Source organism: Anser anser (assembly GCF_964211835.1).
Source record: "Anser anser genome assembly, chromosome: 17".
In the NCBI taxonomy this organism is placed as follows: domain Eukaryota; kingdom Metazoa; phylum Chordata; class Aves; order Anseriformes; family Anatidae; genus Anser; species Anser anser.
Window position 1 is genome coordinate 6,491,431 of NC_139738.1, and position 15,599 is coordinate 6,507,029.

The 15,599-nt window shown below is 60.7% G+C and overlaps 1 protein-coding gene across 3 annotated transcripts in view; it reads right to left on the reverse strand.

Moving 5' to 3' along the window:
- Positions 1-15,599, reverse strand: part of VWA5B1 (von Willebrand factor A domain containing 5B1) — a 34,705-nt gene that overhangs the window by 11,480 nt on the left and 7,626 nt on the right. The window contains exons 6-22 of one of the 3 annotated variants that reach the window (XM_083803038.1): positions 15,357-15,499; positions 15,111-15,242; positions 14,791-14,915; positions 12,488-12,664; positions 9,497-9,607; positions 9,219-9,421; positions 7,846-7,960; positions 6,385-6,570; positions 5,964-6,150; positions 4,895-5,082; positions 3,112-3,322; positions 2,622-2,939; positions 2,006-2,143; positions 1,748-1,873; positions 950-1,015; positions 321-390; positions 3-126 (exon numbers count right to left, since the gene is read on the reverse strand). In XM_083803038.1, coding sequence (XP_083659164.1) covers positions 3-126; positions 321-390; positions 950-1,015; positions 1,748-1,873; positions 2,006-2,143; positions 2,622-2,939; positions 3,112-3,322; positions 4,895-5,082; positions 5,964-6,150; positions 6,385-6,570; positions 7,846-7,960; positions 9,219-9,421; positions 9,497-9,607; positions 12,488-12,664; positions 14,791-14,915; positions 15,111-15,242; positions 15,357-15,499 — 2,620 coding nt within the window. Of the gene's footprint in view, positions 1-2; positions 127-320; positions 391-949; positions 1,016-1,747; positions 2,144-2,621; positions 2,940-3,111; positions 3,323-4,894; positions 5,083-5,963; positions 6,151-6,384; positions 6,571-7,845; positions 7,961-9,218; positions 9,608-11,010; positions 12,400-12,487; positions 12,665-14,790; positions 14,916-15,110; positions 15,243-15,356; positions 15,500-15,599 lie in introns of those variants that run through there. The other 2 variants (XM_083803040.1, XM_083803039.1) reach the window with 2 other exon arrangements.

Sequence of the window (15,599 nt, forward strand, 5' to 3'; positions counted from 1 at the left end):
ACCAGAGGAAGGTAGTCGATGCTCTCGCTGTCACCCTCCGAGCTGGCTTCGCTCGTTCTGCCCGGAGATTTGCTCATGAAACCTTTGGCAGCTCGAGTCAGCAGCCTGGTTTTGTGGAGGGTCAGCCTGCGGGAGGACAGGGGGGTGGCCGTCACCTGCCTGTGTCCCCCCCCTCCAGCGCCCACCTCCCCTCCATCGAACTGTCCCCATCCCCAGCCACCAGCACTACATTCGCTGCTCGTCCCTCTGCTTGGGTCTGTGCTGGACCCGCGGGACCTGCAGGTCTGCTGGCAGCAGAGAGAGGTGGAGCTGGACCCTACCTCGCGGCAAAGAGGCTCTCGATGGGTTTTGGGGAATGTGCAGAAGAGGCAGCCAGGCTCTGGAACGGCGCTGGGAAGAAACATAAAGGCAGGAGTCAGGCGAGTGCTGCAGGAGAGCAGATGTCAGAGCTCAGGGAGCAAAATCCACAACTTTGGGGTGCGGGGTGCCTCGCTGGGCTGCTGAGGCTCCACCAAAACCCTGCCTCTTCCCTTGCCTGCATACAATACAGGACAACAAAATCCCCGTGCATCTTAAAAACGAGCGTGGGAAGGTCTGTACGAAACGCCCCCCAGGGCTCTGTGCCTTGCACCTCTGGAGAGAGCCAGGCCTTGCGCTCACAGGCCTAATTGTAGGCAATAAGGTTTAAAAAAAAAAGAATACTCAGCAGAAAATTGGGTGAGGAGCCCGAATCACTGACTCGATTTCCAGTGATTATGTTTGAGCAGCCCGGAGCCATTTCCCTGCAAGCTCCCATGCCCCGGCCTGACTCTGGAGAGCGGCTCTCAGGAGCGCTGCGGCCATGGGGAGCAGTGAGGCCTGGCCTGAAGCAGCTACAGGTTTTTAGCCGGGGCCACCCCGACCTTTGGGCACCCACACCTCGGGAAAAGGCGCGAGCACCTTCCCCTACCTTCTGGGGGACGGCAGCCGGAGGACAGTGGGGTGCTGCAGGGCGACGGCCCGGCCTCGTCCGCATCTGCAAGGGGTTTACGGCGTCAGCATCACCCGCCCAAAATCACCAACCCCTTTTGCCCACCTCCACCCCGCTGCTGGGGCAGGAGGAGGCCACCATGGGCTGCCTGCCGGGCACCGACGCTGCCTTCGCCTTCACCTGCCTCGGGTGCCAGCACCCCTCACCTCCCCGCCACGCAAGCCCCTGAATGCGGAGGCAATTTTAATTCAGCTGCAGCCCTGGCAATGCCTGACGCAGTCCCAGCCCAGCTTGTCTTCATTAGCAGAGGATTTGGTGACAGGCAAGTGCCTCGCATCCCCTCGCCTCTAATTACGCCCCGCTTCATCCCTCGTGCTCTCTGCGCCGCGGCTGCCAATTAACTCCCAAGCACGGGCAGCAGGCGCTGCCTGCGGCTGGGGAGTTTCAGGGTAAATTGCAGCTTTTGCCTTGTTTAAGGAGACGGATTCCGGGCAGATGCATGATTAATTGTCCAGAGCAAATGCCAGGGCTTTTTGTGGGGGGTCCTGCATGTGACGGCAGCAGGCTATGGTGTCGGAAATGCCATCTCCAAGGCTTGGAGGATGGATTTCATGCCTGGCAGCCATGGGAAGCAGCATCTCCTCCGAGCACCGTATTAAAAGAAGAAGGCAGAAGAAAAAAGACCAGAGAAAATACCCCTTAAATAAATAAATAAATGAACACCTTAATGGACTACACCACGAAGAGGAAGGAGACAAAAAAGCCAAGGAGCCTTACCCGTGCCATGAAATCCATCATCCCCGTCCTGGCCGCAGGGTGACAGGGGACGTGCCGGGGAAAAGCCGCGGTGCCTCCTGTGTCCCGAGCTGAGGCTCCTCGGGCTGCCTTGCCTGGCCGCTTGCCCTTGGCGCGAGAGAAGGGAATTGCCAGCGTGAGCGAGGGACTTGGAACCACAAAACCCACGGACTGGCGAGCTCGGCCACCTCTGGGCACCCCGAGCTGAGGCTGGACCCTCTGCCTGCAGCCCTGCATTACCCGCGCGGGTGTAGGCGACGCAGGGGGGCAGGTAGGTGCTGGTGCTCAGGTCCACCGGCACGAACGCCGTGTACTTGCTGATGACGTTGCAGGCCTTGCTGGTGTGGACGGCGTTGAGCTGGTACCGCCGGCCTGACCCTGCCGTGGGAGAGATGCCCGGAGTCAGCACCCGTGCCCTGGACCCAGCTCCCTGACCCACCTCGGCGCCTGGGCTCCGAGCCCAGCAGCGAGGGCATCCTTCCGAGCGATGCCTCGTGCTGCTTCTCCTCTGCTTTTACACGCGCAGATATTATTTCACGGAGCAGAAGCTTGAGGAGATGCACGGCGTGCAGCTCAGGGCGGTGACACCTGGCTGCTGCTGGACCCTCCGAGTTTGATGCCACCCCCTAGCACTAAGTGCTCAAAAACCACCGCCAGCCCACGCGTGGAGGAGAGGAGCCGGAGCAGGGAGCGTGCCGACGTGCAGCAGGAACGGGAGAAAAGGACACAGCAGGTGTAGGGGCAGCTACGTGAGGCACGCAAGATCTCCCGTCACCGCCTCGCGTAAACTTGAGAGCCAGGCGAAGCGTCAGCGAGCCACCCGGACGCAGGGCGTTAATTTCCGGGCGTTAATTACCGTGCTCGATTTCACACTCCCTCTCTGCAAGCTGCTCCAAGTCCCGGATGACGGACTTGGCTGCCAGGTGGTGGAAGGTCTCGCTCCACAGGTCCTCGTCGCCCTCCTCCTGGCTGCCCCGCTCTCGGAGGAGCGGGCGGATGTCGAAGGCGACCTCCCACTGCACGGGCTCGCTGCCCCGCAGCCCCTTCACCACCGCCTTGCAGGTGGCACGGGGCGAGCACGGGGAGCCCCGGGCGGCGCCGAAATCCCAGTCCTGGGGCTCCCAGTCGGAGGAGGTCTCCGTCTCGAACGTGAAGGACGGATGCTGGGTGCCTTCTGCAGAGAGGGGGACAACCACAGTGTTAACCACGTTGGCTGGAACCCAATTCCCCTCTGTCCCTGATAAACCGCAATTAACCCTTCCTAATTTTCAGCACAGCTTTCTGATGGGCAACACCACGCCACCAAAAATTCATTGCGGGCGGCCGGGCCGCCTCTGCCCCCTTACCCGGCTCCCCGGGGCTTCGGCTGTCGGATGAGGACCGCAGGCTGCCGCTGGCATCCAGCTGCCCCAAGCCCCGTCCAGCAGCAGCCTCGGGCGCTGGCGGGGATTCGGGGCGCTGGCAGGAGGACACGCAGCTCCCGGGCAGCAGGGACGGCCGGCGGGCACCTGTGCCGCGGATCCTGGTGGTGGAGGAGCGCAGGCTGGCGGCGAAGGGCTGGGAAACGCAAACACGGCAAGCTTTGCCCACTGGGACGCATCCGCAGAGCATCCCCGAGGCGCCCGAAGCCCCAGGGCCTCTTTCCCCAGACGTGCGGGAGGTGAAATAGGGGTTTCAGCCCTCCAGGCATTTTAATGACTTTGCTCGGGAGCCAAAGGAAAGAAGAGAGGCAGAAAGATCAAGCACCAGTTGCTTGGTAACGGAAGGGGGGGGGGGAAACAAGGGATGGGGAGACGGGATTTTATTTTTAACGAGGCCGTTTCTCCACTTTCAGGAGACACGCATCTCCCCCTGTGGCATCTGCAGCGCCAGATCTCGTGCGGATGGCAGGCAGGAACCCAGCCTCCAGCACCACTGAGCTTGTGATGAGCCCACGGGCAAAAACGGGAGGCAGGCAGCTGGGGAGGGGGCAACCCGAAGCGGGAGAGGCTCACCTAGAGAGGAGGGAGATGCCTACAAGCCAAGAAGCCCCTTCCCGTTCAAAACCTGGGCTCTCCTCCCAGGCAGGGCGAGGAGCCGGGGCTTCGCGCTGCCCGCCGCCAGCCCTGACCTTTCCATCCCAGCACGGTGTGCGTGGGGATGAGCCGAAGGCTCGCCTTCACAGCCCCAAAAATGTCAAGCCCTGGCAGCCGGCCTTGGAGCCGGGAGAGTTGCTGGGAGCCCTCGGAGCCCTCAGGGCGGCGAAACCAGGCTGCAGTTAATTAGGAGCAGGGCGCACGCTGTTAAGCACTGACTGCCCTCCGGTCCTTTCTACCTCTCGTGCACGGGCCAGGTGCTTTGCTGGGCCTTGGCAAGGCGAGGGAGGTTGAGGGCATCCCCCAAAACACCAGCGCTTGCCTTCCCTGAGGTGCTTTTCAGCTAGAGGGTAGAGGCTTCGTTCCTCTCCACGGAGCAGGGACCCTTCGTCCCCTTCATCCCCCAGCCTTGCCTGCAGACCCCCTGCGCCCCAGCGGCAGCTGAAGCCGAGTGGAAGCCCAGCCATCCCTCTCCGTGTTTCCATGGGAACAAAAGTGTGGCAGCAGCAGCTGCTGCACATCCTCCCGGCCCTGATTTCGGAGCTGAGCACTGCGGCGATGCTGAGGAGGGGAGAGGACCCGGCTCCAGCCTTCCACAGAGCAGCCTGAAGTTGTCCCCGGGGCTGCCGCCTTTCACCCGCTGCTGGATGCAGACGTAGTGTCACACGTGTCCGGGTCTCAGCCCAAAGCTCTGTAGGGGCTGTGGCTTCCAGGGGAAGCAGGGGAATCTGCTTTGGGACCGACCCTGGGACCCTGCAGGGCACGGATGCGCCCCAGGCAGAGTTTGCGTCGCGTGGCCAAAGTACAGATGGGCAGGGAGAAGCTTGGGGGTGAGCCGAACAGCAAAGCAAAGGAGGAAGAGGAGAGGCATTCGGCAAACAGAAGCAAGGAGCAGGATCCCGTCCTCATTTCCTCCGTGCTTGGGGCACACCTCGGCACAAAGTGCACCTGTCAGGGCTGGCGTGACCCGGGCTCCTTCCCTTCCGCACCCGAGACGTCCCCGGTGCTGCAGGCTGGCCCCAGCCGCACGCGGAGCCTCTCCGGGGGCACCCACCTGGAAATCCACCGGGCACGGCTCGGGGCTGAGCTGCTGCAGGTCCTGCAGGTGGGCTTTGCGCAGGGGATTCCTCAGCAGGGCGCTGCCCGGATCGCTGGCCGTGGGCTCCTTCCGGAGGGGCTCGTGGTTGGCCACCTGGTTGGCACTGTACGCCCGTCTCCTGGAGGACGTCTTGGCGTCCGTTCCTGCACGGAGGGAGAGAGGATGGGCTCCGGTCCCCCTGGGGACCAGGGGGACACACTCGGCCCTGCTCGGTCAGAAAGGAGGCGACAAAACCACAGAAGGAAACGAGAGCACTCAGTCCCCTGGGGGATGCCAGGAGAGCAGGCTGGGAGGTTTTGTCTGAGAGATCTTCAGCCAGAAAAAAAAAACAAAAAAACCAACAAAAACCTGTCTGCGTTTACCCAAATCTCCTTGGAGAAGACAAAGGGTTCACTAATGAAATTTCATTAGCGCAGACATTTTCCTGTCAGAGCGAGAGTAGGATTTCATTTGGAAATGCATGGTTTCTCATTATTTTTGACAAGGTTGAGAGGATGCACAGCACAGCTCTTCTCTGATTACAAGCAAAGAACACCCCACGAGTAGCGGAGGTTTCCCTTGCAGCACGGAAACGCAGCCCCGACCAGGGCTTTGGGGCCATTTTTCCCCTTCTCTTCCCCTTGAACTCCAACTCTGGGGCTTGCTGCAATAAGCAGCTGTTTCGCGTGGCCTGGCTGGGCTACCGACCTGCTCCAGCCTCCTTCCCTGCACACCGTAGGCAGCTCGGACAGCTTGTAAATAATTACATGTGGCCAAATCTGGAGCTGCTCTGAAAACCTCTGGGGAAGCCAGATCTCCAGGGCTTCCCTTGATTTCCTGACACGTTTGGGTAAAACATCCAAACCGAACAGACTCGCTCGAGCCTCGGGAGATCCGTCACTGCTCCTGCAAACTCCCCTGGCGCTTTGCAGAGGTACAGCTGGGAAGGCTTAGCTGTCAGGGAAGGAAATTGGCAGAGCAGAGAGGAAAGCTGGTTAGGGAGACAGGGGCATCACCCCCACGTTTGCACAGCGGAAAACCTGACCGGTGTCCGTGTCCGATTCTCCGCCGGGATCCCTGCCCACCGCCAGCTGATCCGGGGTACGCTCGGCCGGGCAGCACCCCTCCGGGTAGCTCCAGCTCTCCGTGCTGGCTCCATCTTCCTGGGAGTGCAAGAAAACTGAGCTGCTCGACTCCTGGGAGCGCATCATGCTGTACCGCCGCCTCTTGTCCTGGGGAGAGCGGAGAAGCAGGTCCCAGGGCTGCAGCCCTCAGATGGGTTTGCACCCTGGCGCCCTTTTCGCCCCTTTCCACCCCCCTTGGCCACCCGTCGGGCTCCCCAGTGGCTCACCTGCTGCTTCCCTTCCCAGCCGGCGAGCCACGAGCAGTCACGGCCGCAGGTTTGCAAGGGGGGAAAAAGAAAAAGGAAAACAAAAAAAAAGCCCCCGGGTTGTGGGCAGACTCACCGATCGGGGGGTGGAGAGGTACAGCGAGGTGTCGCAGACGACGCCGTAGCCAACCAGGCGGTCACCGGGGAAGAGGCAGCTGGTGCTCACCGGGGAGACCAAGACCTCGGTGCTTTCGGGAAAGACCCACTCCACGGACACGTCGCTCAGGACCGGCGCCATCGCCTTCTTCAGCGACCTGATCATCTGGGGAAGCAGAGAAGAGCAGTCACATGGAAAGCCAGGGTTGTGCGTGCCGTGGCGGTGCCTGGTCCTGCTGCTGACCCTCCCGTGCTTCCGCAGAGCACCCCGAAAGGCGCGGGGGTCTCCGACAGCCCCTGGCCAGCCCCATGCCCTGACCCAGGAGAGAGCCCAAACCTGTGAACATCTCACGGGCAGACCCAGCAGGGAGCCCACGGGCATTTTCCTGCACACCAGCAGGGGTTAGCACCAGCTTTCCAGGCAGAGCATCTTAACCATTCCCTGGTGTCCCCACTGCTTGTTCACAGGCTCTGGGAGACGCACCAGGCTGTGGTTTATACAGCTATTAATTGATGCCTCAGACTGCTGAAGGCACCAAGCTGCACAGCCCGCAAAGCTCTTTATTAATAGCTCTATTAAAAACAAACAACAAAAAACAATGGCAAAAAAACCTCTCTTCACTGTTTTTGTTTTTAATTTACATCAGAAATGCTGATGCTGTTCTGTGTGCTACAGGTTCCTGCAGAAGGGGTGGGCTGCTGAGGCCCTTTTGAGACGAAGAACGCAGGAGGCAGCTTTTTAAAGATATTTAGGAGCTTAAGACCCGATTCCCTTGGGGTTTGGTCACTTGGCAGATGACACCGTGCTTTTACCAGGGGACAGAGCCCGCGAAGGGCTGTTCTTACGGCACATCTGAGTCACCGGCCCCGGTCTTCACAGGGAGAGTGGAAATGAAGCTCCCTCGTTTGCTTTAAAGCTGGCTTAATAGGCAAAGCCATCGCCGCGCGTTCCCCTCCCTCCAACCCCAGGTACTTCTTGCCTGAGCAGCGCGAGGGCCGAGCCTGACTTCAAAACTAATTGGCTGCTTTGATGCCGGCTCTCCTGCCCTTGCCTGCGCCTGCGACAGCAGCTACCTTTGAAGCCGGAGCTGCCGTATTGAGGCTATCGCCTCTCCCCTTCCCCGCGCGGGGTAAACAGGCTCCCACTCCCTCCGACAGCCGGAGATGAGGCTGCTCTTTCATCCCCTCCCGCTCACCCACCTGCCGCCGAGTGGGAGTCGCGAAGGCAGCACCGGGAGAGGGAGCGGGACCGGCTGCTGAGCCGCTGCCTCCCCCTCGCTGCACGCACGGCAGTGTCGGAGAGCGATGCGGTGGCCCTGGGGGGCACGCTGCTGGCCCTGGGGGACATGCTGCTGGCCCTGGGGGACACGCTGCTGGCCGTGGGGGGCTTGCTGCTGGCCCTGCCCTCCCCATCTCCCCGCAGCAGGGAGGGCGGCCGTACCTTGGGCTGCAGCCGCTCGCCCTCGGCCAGGAACTCGGCGGTGCCCCTGGACACGGCGGCCAGCCCCTGCACCAGCCTCCTGCAGGCGTTGGGCCCGATGCCGAAGCTGTAGCACCTGCAGGAGGACAGAGAGCGTCAGGCACATCGAGAGGTTCCCAATTTCCCTGCTGGCCTCTCTGCCCGAGCAGGGCTCCAAGGTTTTTTCGGCTGCGACCCTCATTTGCAGGATCCCCCCCCGCCTTCTCCCTGAGTGCGAGCAAGCTGCCCAGTCAGCTCCTCTCCCTGCTGAGCGCCTGTGGTCAGCAGCATTAAAGACCTGGCAATTATCTCTGCTCGCAATTAAACTAAACGTTTTCTCAAGGAAAGGGGAACCAGCCGGGCAGGGTGGCTGCCCTTGCTCCGCACTCAGCGAGTCGGGGTTGGCTTTCAGGCAAAACCCCGCGGGGAGGCAGCGGGATGCGGGGGGCGCGGAGGCAGCCCGGGGGCTCGGGACAGGCAGGGCGCAGCGTACGGCCCGGGCTGGGAGCAGCGCGGGGAGGAAAACACCTTCGGCAGCAACCTGCGTCTGCAGCAGGGGCTTTTCTTCTGGAGGTTTTAATCTCCAGATGGCTGCAGGTCTTACGGAGATTCGCACCCTCTTACACGGGGCTCTGATCTCCTTCGGAGGCCGGGCACGACTCAGCCACGCGCTGTGCGGTGCCCTGCGGGGCCGCCCAAGCCCCAGCTCCAGCACTGGCTGTGCCCAGCTCGCTGGCACACCTCCAGGAGTGAGGGGTGGGTAGTCCTGTACCCCTGACAATCCCTCCATATAGGAAAAAAAATAGGACAGAGCCGCTTCCCTGATCAGCCCTGAGCTCTGAGGGACGGGAGAGGAGTAAGGCTTTTCTTGCATTTTTCTCATGTTTCATCTCCCTTAAGGAGACGGAGGAGAAACCAGACCGTCAGGGCTGGGGAACAGGCTAGGAGCAAATTTGCTGCTTCTCCCACCGCTCTTTTTCAGCCTATTCAATTCTGTGCAGCCCCATCCTGGAAGCAGCTGGGTCTGGACCCAGATGTGCTTTAAAAAAAAAAAAAAAAAAGCGGCAAGGAAGATTGTTCGTGTGTCAATCTCTCCTAGCAGGAAGCATCCGACAAGAGCCTGTGAAGTCGTCAGCCCAATTATCCCGCTTTTGATTGTTTAAAAAGCATCTGAACTTCTGGGATCTGTTCCAAACCCTTTGAGGTTCTCCCATGGCTCGCAGCAGCCCGCTCTCCTGCCTCTATTTCTGACGCAGGGATATCTGTGCGACGGAGACCCGCGGCCCCCTGGGCTCGAGTAGCAGCCCACCCTGCTCACACCAGGCTTTTTGCCCGCGTGGCGGCGAGCGCCGTACCTGGTGGAGGAGGAGTGGTTCCTCAGCAGCTCGAGGACCTTCCCGGTGTCGCCCACGGCCCCGTCCGTCAGCAGGAAGAGCAGCCGGGGGTGGCCCCTGGGGATCGGCTGCCGCACGACCCACTTCAGAGGCGACAAGATGTTGGTGCCGCCCATGTCAGCCCGGATCCTCCTGATGCTCTCGCAGGCGACGGCCAGGCTCTCCTGCGAAAGGAGCAGCGGAGGCAGCAGCCTCGAGAGGCCAGCGCCCCCCAGCACCTCGCCCAGCCCGTCACCCACCTCGCAGTAGCTCCTGCTGGCAGGGAAAAGCGTCTTGAAAGTGGAGCCGAAGCCAACGATGTTGAAGAGGCACGTGGGCATCAGGCTCTTGAGGAGGACCAACAGGGCGTCCTGGGGGGGGGAGCAAAAGCAGAGGGGTCAGGCACACCACGACTCTTTCCACCCTGCCTTCGCCCACGCCCTTCTCCCACCTGCATTTGATGCAAAGACAGCTCCTTGCACGTGATTCCCTGCACTGAGGAAGCACCGCATGCTAGTCTGCTCTTTTGCGAGCTCCTTAATGATATTTGGGTCCAAAGCAGCAAGGGGAAGGGGGAGCTTTTGAAGAGTGGAGCAAAATCTATTTTTTTTTTTTTTTTTAACTGATGGAAGCCGTGCTTGCGGTGCAGCACTGCAGCACCAAGCTGGTGGATGAGAAGCGGGGTGTGAAACAGAGAGCCGCGACGCAACGCATCGCCGTGCCCGAACCCGCAGGAGCAAACAGACAGCCCAAAGCTACACAAAAGGAAAAGCCTCCCCCAGCCCCAACTCTCTCGTAGCTGGCACCGATTGAAATAACAGGGAAGGGCTGCTTCAAGCACTTCTCTTCGCCAGAAGCTGTTACCTAACTTGCCTAGTCCTGGGCTTTTATGTAAGGGGCCACCAGCGCGGTCTCAGAGGTGCGTGGTGGCTGTGGACGGAGCACCGCTGCCAGGCAGCTCCCCCGGGAGCTTTGCAGGGCAGCTCCGGCACTCAGCGCTGCAGAAGAGGGAGGACGATCCAAAAGCAAAGTGCTGGCAGCGCTGGGAGCGCCTCTGCGCTCGCTGTTTATGTGCTGATCAAGGCAGACTTCTGCCGAGGGCAGCAGAAACCCTCGAGCCAGCCCTGGGAGAGGAGCTGCCAAGGTCACGCAGGCGAGGGCGGCCTCCTCTCGGCCACGGGGTCCGGGCTGGCCCCGCGGAGACGCAGCCACGCGGCAGAGCCGCGAGGTAATGTACGTGAGCGGGGCTGCTGCCCTTTAGCAGGCTCCCGAGGACTTTACACCAAGCTGTTAGCTCAAACCTACGAGGATGTATTTATATCACCGCTTCCCGGCAGGCTCCGGGGGTGCTGGCTCCTGCAAATCTCAGCGCTGACATCCCCGCCTTGGAACTCGTTGCAAGGATTAAAAAAAAAAATAAAAATATATAAAAACACACAAAAATAAACAACAACAAAAAAAGCAGATTTCCAAATATTTCTGTTGAAGCACTTCCCAAAGTGGGCTACCAAAGCCTGCCTTCTGTTTGAGCGAGCAGAAGGATTTATTGCTTCTTGTGGTAAATATTGATCCTGATCCCGTTGCACTCGGTATCAATACCGCCGCTCAATACGGAGAGATGTTTGCCTTCGGAGAAGTCAATTCCCAGTTACTTTGCCAGCCTGGCCGGTGCCAACGCATGCACCACCTCTTCTCCCCCTGATAAGAGCCCGGTCCCGCTGCCCCACACGGAAGGGGACGCCCTGAACCTCCCACCCCCGTCATTTCTGCTGACCTGGACGGGGGCTCTGTCCCCGCAGTGTCTCCAAATCCCCCGGGGACGGACCAGAGGCCCGCACCCAGGCCACGCAGCGAGCCAGAAGGCAGAAGCCTGGCCTGGAGCAGAGACACCTCCTGATTCCCAGGCTCTGAAACGTGGTGAAGGAAAAAGGGGGGGGGGGACCCCATGCGGCACCAGGAAAGCCACCGCGGAGATAACGCCGGGACAGGGCACAGCCAGGGCTTCCCAGAGGACCCCCCGCAGCCCCCCTCGGGCTCCCCGCCGCCTGCGATGGCACCGCACGCTCCTTTTTGCTCCTTTTTGCCATCCTCGGCAAGTTCCCATGGAAACGAGAGGCGGATGGGGAGGGAGATGGCTTCGAGATGCTCCCCGCCACCCGCCTCCGGCTGCGGGCAGAGCTGCTGCCGGAGGTGGGGACGCGGTGGCACTGGGGACACTTTTTTGGGGGGGGCACTTTCGTACCCCAAATCCGGCAGTCGCCCGTGTTAGGGATGGGGGTGAGCGGGACAGCCCTGGCTGCAATCGGAGCCCCAAGGGGAAGCCTGCCCCTGCACCTGCTCAGGAGGGTGCAATGTTTTAAGGTATCGGGGCTCAGCTGGCCCCGAAAATCAAGGGGAACTTCCCAAAGAGAGCTTTTGCCAGAGCTGCTCCCCGAGATGTGCCAGCTGGCGGACACTGGCGGACAGCAGCCTGCCCCCGAAGCGCGTTAAGGGCTAAGGATAATGAAACAGCCACCGGTGTAGGAACCTCTCTAGATCCCATGAGCAGTGGCCCAGAGCCGAGCCGGGTCCCAGAAGTGGGAGATGGCTGCCGGGATGGCCCTGCAGCCGCTGGACAAGGCGCGGTGCCCCCGTTCCCCTCCATGGGATTCAGCCCAGCGCAACCACCCAGCGGCCACGGGGAGACTGCTGTTGGCTGGCTCTGGGCAAGGGAATCCAGTGTGGCGGCTCTGGGGGAAATTCAGGCCCCCAGAACACCATGGCAAAGCCTTTCCGTGGCCCCTTTTTTACCCAGAGCGCTCAGCACACCGCTCACAACCCTCCACCAGGCTGCAGGAGATAAGCGGTGTTTGAGAGAGGGGTGCCTCGTGCTCTAACAACTTCTCCAGGTGCGCTGCCCATCAGCGACACGTCTCCTAAGACCGGCGCAAAGCCCCGAAGCATCCTTTGCTCTTCTCCAGAGGTTTCCCACTGGGGCAGCGGCCAGGCCCCGGGCACGGGCAGAGATGGAAAAGGGTCACAGGAGATGGGAAAGCAGCAAGAGGGAGAGGGAAATATATTTTTGTTTGGTTCACGGACGGGAAGGAGAGGAGCAGGGGCAGCAAGCGTCACTGCAGGTACCTAACGAGCAGCACGGTCACGATGACGAAAGCCACGGCGTATAATTACCCCCCATTCCCTCTTAATGAAGGCTCATCAGCATTGACAACCCTCGCTGACATCGCACAGGCGCCTCCCGTCCCGCGCGGTACCTTGACGCGGTCGATGCTCACGCCGCCCATGCTCCTACTGCGGTCGACGAGGAAGATAAACTCGCCGGGGGCTTTGCGGAGGTCCGCCTGGGCCGTCCGCAGGTCCGGGCAGAAGTTCAGCATGACGACAGGGTGGTGGGGGATGTCCTTGTTCAGGCGCTTCCTGATGATCTCGGTCTGCAGGGAAGAAGGAGAGGGAAGGCAGCGGGGGCAGCATCCTGCCGCCCCGTTCCACCTGGAGGGGATTCACAGCGTGCCTACAGACGGAGATGCTCGTTCTGGCCCCGGTGATGAAAACACCTCGCCAAAATGATTCTTAAATCGTCATTATTTCCCTCGGATAACACAGTTCGTTAGCACCACTTGGCGTGACACGAGGCGCAGAGCTACCCAAGGCTTTGTGCACGGCCACTCGATGACAAAGCGCAGGACGCGGCACTCAGCACGCCGCGCTGGCCGCTTCGCTTCCTTCCTGCCACCTCTGCCCTGCTGCTGCTCCTGCCCGCTCCCTCCACCGCTTCCCTTTGTAGGAACTGAAGCGCTTCAGAGAGCCCAACCCGTCACTCAGGACAGAATTTCAATAGGAGCCCACACGACGCACGTCTCTGCGCCGCGCACAGCTCTGATGGCTTTCTGCATTGTGTCTGCTTTTATTTCAAGGATCAATCTCCATTGGAGATGTGATAAAATTAAACCAGGACAAACCCTCTCGAGCTGGTTTTGCCACCCGCCGTGGTTTCCAGGTGGCTCCGTCGCGCCCCACCTGCTCCCCCGGCTCCACAGGGCTACAGGAGGCCGTGCAGCGAGCTGCCCCGGCCCCGCAGGCTTTTCCTTGCCTTTTTTTTTTGCCTTTTTCCTTGCTTTCAGAGCCTGACGGTTCTTGCTGATTTCACGAGAAGAAACCAGACCCCAAAGGGCTGGTTTTCTCCTGCATTTCCCTCTCGAGCTTCGGGAAATAAATGAACCTGCCACCGGGAGCTGGAAGGGTGTGCTCTGTTCCCCTTTTCCTGCGCTCAATGTTATTTTCGTCAGGATCTTTCCCAGCATGGATGTCCATCCGATTTCAGACTGGGAACCCTGCCCAGGCGTGGAGCTGTGCCCCTGGGCCCAACTGCAGCGCTCCCCGGGATGCTCCTGGGGGATCCAGGACACAAAATCCCCGTGTGACGGGGACTAACCAGATCCTGCGGCCGAGAGCGATGCCCGCGTGCGCTCCTCCCCACCATCCTGCCAGCTGATGGGCACCCAAGGCTTCTGCATAGCTACCCGAGGGATGGAAACGAACGACCCTTTACTGCCGAAATTTCTGGGCTAACTCGCTGAAGGCAAGAGGTGCCGGGTGGCACCCGCTGAGTAGCGTTGGTTCTCACCCGAAATCTACCCCGAGGCGTTTAGGGAGGAAGGCTTCTTTCCAGGAGGGGGGAGCCTGGGGCACAGAGGGGGGCTTCCTGCGGGGAAACATCTCCGGAATGATCCCCCCCAAAAACCAATTTGACATGCTAAAGGCACAGAAATAATTAGGGAGCCATCCGAGCCCGAGCGTGGGAGTTTCATTTCGTTCCACCTGCCGCACAGCCGAGGCAATTAGAGGAGGCGCCCGCCGTGCGGAGCGAGCGCCGTCCTCATCCCTGCGCCGCGCTGCGAGAGGAAGCCCAGGGGAAGGGAGCAGGGCAGGCGGGCGATGCATCTCTCGGGGAAACGAGCGCTGGGGGAGACCCCCACCCCGTAAACTCGGACGGTTCCCCCGGTCCCCTCCTCTCCGCTCAGCCCCGGCACGCCGGTGCAGCAGCTCGGGGTGCGGAGCTGTCACTCAGCGCGTCAGAGCTGCCAGGAGAGGAGGCAGAAATCCCAGAGCAGACATTTCTCCATTTGCTCGTCAACAGAACAAAGAGAAGTTTCTGCTACCTTTGTCTCCGGTTGAGCTCATTATTCCAAGCCCGATCGCTTCTATCTTTCTGACAGCCATCCAGAAAGGGTAAACATTTACCGAGCAATTAAAAGAATATTTTATTCTATGTCACTGCAATAATACCCTTAATGCTATAATAATGCACCTACCTAATTACGCTGTGCTAGAATAGCACTAATTACACACACAATAACCATCTCAGAGCTTCTTCCACACTCGGTTTATCAGAAGCAACGCAGAATTTTCCCCTCTTCCTCCACACCAACCCCTCTCCGAGGGAGGATGCTGCAGTTATTGGACCGGCGTGATGCAAGCAAGCAAAGCAAGCGTTTTCTTGCGCAGCTCCAGTGCCAAGGAAAGCCCGGGCTGAGGCTCGGCAGCTCGTGCCTCTCACCTTTTTCTCGGCACTGGGGTCCTTCTTGGTGCCTTTAATGAAATCGTTCTTCCCCTTCAGGTGTCGTTCGTACTCCGCGGGTGTCATATCGCCTTCTTCCATTAAGACGTGAGGCATGTGGGGCTCTGGAAATGCAGAACCACTTGAGCCAAACGTCAGCTTGGCAAGAAACACAGACACCCCCAACTGCAAAGATACAGGGGCAGCCCCGAGAGGGTCCGGGATTATCTCACGGAGAGCCCCTGGCCCCGACACCAGCGCTACGGGACAGGGCTCTAGGAAGGGGCTGCGGCAGCGGAGGGAAAGCAGAGCCCACCTACCGCTGGGGTGGATCAGGATCTCCACGGGCCTGTCGAAGGTGTGCTTGTCGGCCAGCGTGATGACGATGCTCCTCGCCGAGCGAGCCGAGGGGTCGGCGTCCGCGCGGATCTTGTGCGTGGGGCTCTCGACGCCTGCCCGGGGGAACCGCGGGGTGGTTGGGGAGGACCAGAGGACCCCACGCCAGGAGGGAGATGACGAGGGTAGGCATTGCCCAGAGGCGACGAGAGCCCCGCAGCACGCCCTACCTGCCAGCAAGCACGGCCCCCGGATCTCCAGGTGGAAGCTGAACTCGTACCCGGAGGGGTTGGTGGCCTCGCTCTCCAGCAGCTGGGCCAGGCAGAAGCTGCTGCCCTGCTCCGGGCTCCCCGATCCGCAGCAGGGCTTGGCTCTGCGGGTGAGACGAGCCCCGGTTAATGCTGGGCACGCGTGCTGCGTCCCCAGGGACTGCACGTCTGCAGCCCGTCTGCTCTGGGGTGTTGCCTCCCGTT